Source organism: Lutjanus erythropterus, chromosome 10, assembly GCF_056507025.1.
Source record: "Lutjanus erythropterus isolate fLutEry1 chromosome 10, fLutEry1.hap2, whole genome shotgun sequence".
In the NCBI taxonomy this organism is placed as follows: domain Eukaryota; kingdom Metazoa; phylum Chordata; class Actinopteri; order Lutjaniformes; family Lutjanidae; genus Lutjanus; species Lutjanus erythropterus.
The window spans coordinates 28,256,118-28,265,328 of NC_139326.1; the positions used below are offsets into that span (position 1 = coordinate 28,256,118).

The following is a 9,211-nucleotide window of genomic DNA, read 5'->3' on the forward strand; positions in this document are numbered from 1 at the left end:
CCTCCTCATGCTTGTGTTGACGAATTTGGCCAAATAGACAAAAACTGAAGACATTTCCTGTATATTTTAATTTTACTTTAGTTAGTTTTGTAAGTACACCGTTTCATTTCAGCACAGTATAATTTCAGTTATTTTTCATTATCTTCTTGTGTCTAGTGTAATTTTTATTTCAGTTATCTAAAAGTTTTTTTCCATCACACCTAGTTTTAGTTTTTCGTTTACTTTTACTCAGCTATAATAATCTTGCTGTGCAAATAGCAAATATCAAAACATATCTTGTATATCAGGCCTGTTCCATGAATTTTTAGAGGGGCAAGATTTGGGGGAAAAAAGTAGTGTTTCCTACGTCTGACCTGTAAAGTTAGGGACTAAAACAATGTCTGTTTGTTTTTTTCCACTTAATTAGTTTTCACAAGTGGAAAAGAAACATGTACAAAAGTGCAGAAAAAAAAGCAGCATCTTATTCCTTTACTAGAAGTTGCTTGTTGTTTTACTACATACAATGCTGCATTTAGCATCTTTTTCATTCAGTTTGATATTTAATAAAAAAGTAAGAGTAAGAGGAATCAACAAATCTTTTCTCATAAAGTTAACTTATAGTTTTATTTGTTCAAGTTAATTAAACTTAAAATTTTGGCTTTAAATCACAAGTTGAATGAATCTACTGGACAATCAATCGAGTTCAATCAACTCATTAAATTAAGTTTTTAAAGAAACACAATCAGCTTATTAAAATACCTCCCAGCATGCATTACATTAAAACTCTGCTGAGACTTATTTTCTCTTTAGTTTAAAGAAAACATATATGATGGAAACTTAAACTTATGTCATATTGGCTTGTTTCCACAATAATAACAAAACTTGACTGTTTAAATTGAGCAAATCTAGTAAAAAAAAAATAATATAAGCAATATAAAGCGGGGAGGGCGATTCAGATTATCACAAAAACTGCACATAAAAGATAAAAAAAAAAATACAACAATTAAGAAATGAGTGGTATTTTAAAAACAGGTTGTATTGTAAATATGCCACACAGACCTCCCTCTGTTTATTAAAAAAATATCAGCCATTAGAGCGCATATATGATGGCAGCAACTTTACAAGGAAGAGCTACACAAACATCCATGATATTCCTGTGTGAACATGAAGCTGATGGTCAGAGTGAGACAGAAGCAGTCATATCACAGCAGCAGGGTCATTACAGCAGCAGATCAAAAGCGGTCACAGCTGCAGCAGCGACACATGTGTGGTCCAGACCTGAGACAGAAAACCTTCTGACACAACGCAGCCACGGGTGGCAGGAAAAATATGATACAAAATAAAAGCATGTGATAACTGACCTCACTCATATTTTATTTGGAATGAAATGTAAGTGAAGCCTCCCTCCCAGGCTGATAATCATCTTCTCACCCCCCACATCAAACTGACATCAGGATCAACAGCAGGACTTTATCTTGGCACCTATAAAGTCTGCGATTAACAAGTGAGGAGGTCCTCTGAAGATATCAAGGACGATGGTCTAATCTGACCATCTGTTTCTTATCTACATGCCTTTATTTTTTAAATTTGCTAATTTATTTGTCTAAGGGATACCGGGCCTGCAAGCAGCAGGCGGTCAATCCTCTCCCTGGGGAATGAGGTAGAGGTGAGACCCACCTGGTGTGTGTGTGTGTGTGTGTGTGTGTGTGTGTGTGTGTGTGTGTGTGTGTGTAAGCACAGTGCATTTTTCTTTTTTTTCTTTTTAGTTTTTTTTTTAATACAAGAAAACAACTTATGTGCATGTATTCTGTGCATTTATTGGGAAAAAAAAATCCCCCGGAACCTACAAACAAAAAACAAAAAAGTGGTGTCACAGACATCACAGAAGTACTAGATAAGAATTAGCAGTCTTAGGTTTATGTTATTGAAATCTATAAAAAGTTCGTGAAAGTCTGTCACATCAAATAGAACATGAAAAAAATTTGTTTGTTTTTGTTTTTGTAACTGTTGTTGCTTCATCACATCTGTAACCACCTGAGACACGTTTCATTGCGATCTCTCTGTCATAACTTCGTGATTATGTGAGTCCATCACCTTTAAAAATTGTTGTTGTTTTTTTTTTTGTTTGTTTTTTTACTTTTTCCACCTTTATGCAAACCAAATATCACTCTCTCCTAACCAACGAGACTCCAGTGGCAGAATCAATAATTTTACCTTACAGAGAAGAGGAGTTGCTGGTCTACCACTGCTGTGATTGGTTAATTTGTTTGCGTTATTTTGTGATTATTTCAGATTTATCAAAGTCACACAATAAAGCAAACAAAGCAACGGCTTGAGGCAGTGGTAGACCAGCAACTCCTGTGTTCAGCATGGTAAATTTAGAGTTTTTCCTTATGGAGTCTGGTTGCTTTGGAGAGAACGATATTTGGCTCATATAACAGTCTTTCCTTCATCAGAAAAGACTGATCTGATATCAAGGTAAAGTTATCAAAATTTTCTAAATATAGTGAGTGCCAGATTTTTTTTAGATGACTGAAATACCTCTTGCTGCTGACCCTGTCCACAGCAAAACATTGCTTAGCTTCCTATACCAGTACTCCTGCTGCTTCTCCAAACTGGGGGCGTGCCGACCACCATCTACTGTAGGTAATACACTGACTATGGATCCCTTATACAGCTGAACTTCATATAATCCAAGCTATTCCTTTAAGTGGCCTGGTAGGTTCTTCTGTTTTCAATTGAACTAAATCAGTCTTCATGCTAACAATTCCACAAAAGGTAACATATTATAATGGTTATTTGACAGAAACTGCTTTCCCTTCTTCAAGCTGGGTCTGCTTTGAGTTGCTTCAGTAAAACCTTGGACAGAGTTTAGAATATATCAGTAAAATAGTCAACAGTTCAACCTAAGGGTCATATGTAACATGAAACAGTTCATGGGAAGTTACTAAACATGCATGCTAATGAAGCCACTTCATGTCCACATTGATCACACGATGGATTTAGGAAAATTCTTGGAGTCTGAGTTTGTGTATCCTCCTGCCAAAGTGGCAGTACAGCGCCATGAATTTTAGATATAGCTACTTTAGTAAAGGGGTGTGCATTTTTCTTTTATCATGACCTATGTAACCACTTTCATTTTTTAATTTTAATGTTTGACATGTAGAGCTCAGTGTGTCTCTCTTGATGTTCACAGCAGCAGTTTTGTCTCCACTCAGAAGGAACTGGGCGCCGGCGTCTCCTTATTGTTGAAAAAAGGATAAAGTCTCAGCCATGTTAGACTCCCCTCAGTCAGGTCTACCAACAGTACAATCACCACTCACTCACTGCAGGCTGATAAGCTGTGATTCAGAGTCCTTCCTTTCACCAAAGACATTTGTCAGAGCATTTTACAGTGTAATAATCCACTGTGATGATTCATGTATAGTAACTCCCTGTTATAACCACTAGGAGGCCTGTTTGTGGACGGATTATCCAAACTAAACCTGATGTTAATGATATTCAGCAATGCTTTGTTTCACTAATTCATTGTTAGCTGGATCTGAGTCTCATTGCACACCAAAAAAAAGAAAGAAAGAAAGAAAGACAAAAAATAGACATTTGTGTGAGAGATTAAAAAGAGCAACAAAAACATGTCAATATAAATAAATACAAACAAAACAAAAAAGTCAATATTACATAAAAGCAAGTCTATAAAAATAGGTTTTAAGAAGTGATTTAAAAGAGGTTACTGATTCTGTTAGCCTTATCTCCTCCAGCAAGTCATTCCAAAGCTGAGGGGCCCTGATGAAGTTACATTTCCAAGATGCAAAATTGTATATTTGTTGCATGACAGTTACTGTATGCTGCAAAAGTAAAAGTAAACGCAACAAAATGTACCAATAGCAAGAATGATCCATAAACTACCTTTAAACTCCAGAAAAACATTACATGAAGCAATTTTCAAAAGATTTATAATTTGCTTATTTGCAATTTCTAATTTCTGTCAAACTCCTTCAGTGAACATGTAGGTTATTACTGTAACTAAAAGGTCTAGTTTACTTTAGTTTAGTTTATTTTTGGTCATTTAAGGAGGGAGTGGTGCAAATTAAGATATGGTAAAAATAAAATGGCAGAATTAGACAAAAGGCTATTTTTTTTATCTACAGACCCTGACCAAGGTGTTAAAAAGGTTTTCACATGGGTTCACATTTTTTTCATGCCAAGGACCCCCACATTAGATGCAAACTGGACCACAGATTTTGTCTTAATGAATCCCCGAAACCTTTTTCTGTCCTTGAAAAATGTCTTAAAAGTTGAACTATTCCTCGTTTTGCTGTTGACACCCTAAAACCCACTCAAGGACCTCTGTTGGTCCCTGGACCCCAGTTTGAAAACAATTGGTTTATTTAGATAATGGACAGTGCAAATTACCGTATTAAATGTATTTGGTAAGCAAAATGCCAAAATCCCTGTCCACAGTGTTAAAAGGTTTCCTAAAATACAGTGGTGCAATGTAACTGAGAACATTTACTCAAATACTCTACTTAAGTACAACTTACATACTAACATACTGGTACTTTACTTAAGTATTTCCATTTTATGCTACTTTATGCTTCTACTCCACAACATTTCAGAGGAAAATATTTTACACCACATTAATTTGACACTCTTTACATGATATACTTGTATGATATGATGCAGTACCTAAATAGAAAAAAACAAGTCACTACAAATTGACAAATTATTAATCAAAATCCTCGTACGTGTGGGCTATTTGTTAGTGATGAAATCATAATATAATATTCTGTAATAATTTAAAATGTGAAAGTTCAACATTATTACAGGCTATTTTTACTTTATGCTGAATACTTCCGTACTTTTATTTAATTAACCATTTTTAACTCTGTGCTTTTTCTTGTACCAGAGTATTTTTAGACTTAGGTATTTCTACTTTTACTTATGTAAAGGATCTGAGGACTTCTTCCAGCACTGCTAAAATACATCAAGGCAAAAACAGAGCAGGTCAGTTTAAAGATTAGTGACATGCACATGTAGAGGGACAGACGTGTTGCAGTAATAGAAGACGTGCTGACATCTGTGTGTATTAATCATGTATTGTGTTAAACGATGATGAAAAGGATTTAGAAATAGACCTTGATGGTGTCAATGTGAGGTTTCCTTGTGTTTTTGTTGCACCGCGGTGTGTTTGCTCGTCTTTTCTTATGGAAATGAATCCGCAGACTTGAGAATTGAATTCACACATGAAGCTGAGCTGCCCACTGACTTTTAATCTAATCTTCAAACACTTTGCGATCTAATTACGTTTCATTTCGAGCCTGCTCATTAAACTCGCGGGCTTTAATGTATCTGCCGTGTCCAGACTGTAGCAATAAAGTTCATTTTATTGTCAATAAGCGCACAGAAGAGTCGCAATGTGGCGCATAAACGCGGCAGTTTGCATTTTTAACAGCGCTTTAATAGTGATTGTGATGTAAAACGAGAGGAGCTGAGATGTCCAGACCTGTTCTCAAATCCACTTCAGTAACAACAACACTGTAAAAACGTGAGTTTTGTTTTTATCGGAATAAAAAGATAAAGATTTGATAAGAGAAACAAGGAAAGAGTGACGGCAGAGTGGTGCTTCTGTCTGTCTAGTTGATATCATTAATTCACTTCAGTAATGGACAAAAATGATTGAATGTACCATTAAATTATATTATTTTTATATTATTGTTATTAGCATACTATTATTAAAACTTGCTGGATATATTTTAAATGTCGTCATTTAAATCTTTATGCTCTGTGTTACAAAAAGCAAGAAAACTTAAAAAAAAAATCATTAATTTATCAGCCTAACTGATTGATTGATTGATGTCTTTTATTTACCAGATGCAACTTATTTCATACATAAAACCTCAACTTGGGATCATGTGTAGACAGATTATTGAAGTTTTTTTTAACAGATATTGTCTTAGTATGGAAGCGCATTTCTGCCAGTGTGATGTGTATGTGTGTGTGCGTGTGTGTGGGGTGGGGGGGGTCCTGTAAATAATTAGTATGAGAAGCCTTCTTGAAAAAATGAGTTAGCATCTCAAAATGATGAAAGTTTGAATAGTAATAATATGATTTCAACATAATAACTTTGAGATACAAAGTCATTATTATGAGAAATTAAGTTGTTATTTTTGAGATAATACGTAGTTACTTTGATAAAGTTACTCATTGTTTTTGGGTATCAAGTCATTACTTTGATAAATGTTCTAATTATTTTTAGATTCTAAGTTATTTTGTGATACAAAGTCATTATCGTAAGATACTGAAACTTAAGTCATTATTTTGAGAGACTACATAGTTACTTTGATAAAGTTTCTCATCATAACATTTTTCCCTCTCATTGGTGGAAATGTGCTTCCATAAATTTGTGTTTCCCTGAAATTCCTGAAAGTAAGATATTAATTTTGGAGTAAGTATAAGTATAAAAGTATAAAAAGTAAGTATAAAAACCCTAAATTCATGATGTTTTGACCTCCATGTCTGCAGGGTGTGGAGGGATGTACTGGGAGCTTCTTGTGCTCCAGGCAGAGGGAAGGGCTCTACCAGAAGAGGTGAGAGGGAGGGGGTGGGCTGAGAGATGTTTTACTGGGGGCAGGAGGAGGAGGAGGGGTGGGGGTCGTCCTGGGAGGGAACCAGGGGGTGTGGAGGGCCGAGTTTAAAAAGGCAGACAGCGCCAACAGTCACTCACTCTCACACACAACCAGCCAGTCCACTCTTCCAACTCCCAGTAGCAGCAGCAGTCAGCTCCTCCAGCAGCTCCTCCTGTGATTCCTGCTGGGATTCACCTCTGAAGACCTGGAACTATACAGGACTCTATCTGCTTTTTCTGAAAACAAAGGATTTTCTTAAAAAGATCTTTTCCACTGCAGAATGGAGACCACATATGGGGAATATGTTGATAACTACGAGTATTATGACTACAATGATACTGAGTGTGACTTCTCAGAGTGGGAACCCTCCTACTCCCTCATCCCGGTCCTCTACATGCTCATCTTCATCCTGGGCCTGTCAGGGAACGGCGTGGTCATCTTCACCGTCTGCAGATCCAAATCTAAACGCCGGGCTGCGGATGTCTACATCGGAAACCTGGCCCTGGCTGACCTGACCTTTGTTGTGACCCTACCTCTGTGGGCCGTGTACACCGCGCTGGGCTACCACTGGCCCTTTGGTGTGGCTCTGTGCAAGATCAGCAGCTACGTCGTCCTGGTCAACATGTATGCCAGCGTTTTCTGCCTCACCTGCCTGAGCTTTGACCGCTACCTGGCCATTGTGCACTCTCTGTCCAGCAGCAGGCTGCGCTCACGAGGCACCATGCTGGCATCCTTGGGTGCCATTTGGTTCCTGTCTGGCCTGCTGGCGGTGCCCACACTGCTCTTCCGCACCACTGTCAACGACCAGAACAGCAACCTCACCACCTGTGCCATGGACTTCAGCCTGGTGACGAAGAACCAGACGCATGAGTACCTCTGGATCGCCGGGCTCAGCCTGTCCTCCTCTGCCTTGGGTTTCCTCCTCCCTTTCCTGGCCATGACCATCTTCTACTGCTTCATAGGATGCACCGTCACGCGCCACTTCAACAACCTGCGCAAGGAGGACCAGAAAAAGAAGCGTCTGCTGAAGATCATCACCACCCTGGTGGTAGTTTTCGCCATCTGCTGGACTCCCTTCCACGTCCTCAAGAGCATGGACGCCCTCTCCTACCTGAACCTGGCGCCGAGGTCCTGCGGTTTCCTGCGCTTCCTGCTTCTGGCTCACCCCTACGCCACCTGCCTGGCTTATGTCAACAGCTGCCTCAACCCGTTTTTGTATGCCTTCTTCGACCTACGCTTTCGTTCCCAGTGTCTGTGCCTGCTCAACCTGAAGAAGGCCATGCACGGCCAGATGAGCTCCATGTCGTCCACGCTCAGCGCCCAGACACAGAAGTCAGAGGTTCAGTCTCTGGCCACCAAGGTGTAGAAGAGACTGAAAAGAGAGGTGGAGCGGGGCTGCAGGCCAGTCCCAACTCCAACCACTGGAACACTTGTAAAAATCACAGACTTTACGTGTCCATTGTTCAAAGCTGGTAAGATGAGAAGATGAACTTTGAAGTGTCACTGCTCACAGTCACGAGATCCTCTGTATTTTGTGTGGACATGAAGCTGGAGCTGGCTGGCCAAGCTCCACTTTGTTCCTCAAATTCTCAGAGAAAAAAAAGTATATTTTTAGTTTTGTCCTGCTCTGCAAAAGTTCTCATTTCTCATTTCTGTGACGTTGGGAATTGTAAATCAATTTACACTGGATGAAACAAAAGCTGTACAGTATTTTCATACCATTTTGTTTAAGAAGCACTTGTTTAAAGAGAAATGTGTGTGCAGGGAAATCAAACAAAGCAGAGTCCCTCTTTCAAGCTCGTTGTTTGTGAAGGTAGAGCTGCAGGATGGGAGGAGGGAGGTGGGGGAGGCGTAAGCGGAGTAAAGGTGTTGCAGCTTAATTATATAGTTTGTGGAGAGGAGATGGGGGCAGACAGGCAGATGGCAGTTGACAAATGTTGTTGTGGAACGGGAACGGGGTGGGCAGGGTGGGGTGGAGGGGTTTCGCAGTGTAGTCACGGCACTAAAGGGGGGGGGACAAAGAAACTCTGTAAATAAATGTTCCAATATGTTTTATTTTTTGACATCACTGTAACTAACTACTGTATTAAAGATGTGTTCTATGAACCAGATCTCTTAGACTCATTGAGAAAGTGTGTCAAAGTTATACTTTTGTTTACAGCTTTGAAAATGTATTTTTTTTTATCTGGAACTTTAACGCTGAAATAACACAATGGTGTAATGAAACTGATGTGAAACTGCAGGTTCACTGAAAAGAATTTCAAAAGACTTCCTTTTGTACAAATAGTTTTTCTTTACTTTCTCTTCTCTGCCTTTAAAATGTACAGAAAAGTATTAGGGCCAAGCATATGAGGAAAAAAATGAGAGGAGGAAGATTTTTGGGCTTAATTTTGCATTTCAAGAATAAAGTTGAACTCATGAGAATAAAGCCAAAATGTTCTCGAAATGGTAATTCAACATTTTTTAAAAATCTTCTACATTTTAAAGGTAGAGAGGATTTTCAGTATTAAGGCCAGGCATTAAAAATCAACACATGGGTAAGATTCTTTATTTAGCTTTTCAAGAATTGAATTGAGGAAAAGTCTAAAACAAAACATAAATATTTG

General features: G+C 38.5%; 1 protein-coding gene across 1 annotated transcript; it reads left to right on the forward strand.

Moving 5' to 3' along the window:
* Window positions 1-6,715: 6,715 nt before the first annotated feature.
* Window positions 6,716-8,567, forward strand: LOC146320591 (apelin receptor A). Its single transcript, XM_084728911.1, has one exon. It carries the CDS (start codon window positions 6,886-6,888, stop codon window positions 7,969-7,971), a length of 1,086 nt encoding a protein of 361 aa, XP_084585037.1. The 5' UTR covers window positions 6,716-6,885; the 3' UTR covers window positions 7,972-8,567.
* Window positions 8,568-9,211: the final 644 nt, after the last annotated feature.

Bases quoted from the DNA above. Each gene is read 5' to 3' on its own strand.
- LOC146320591 (XM_084728911.1), top strand. From the start codon at position 6,886: ATGGAGACCACATATGGGGAATATGTTGATAACTACGAGTATTATGAC.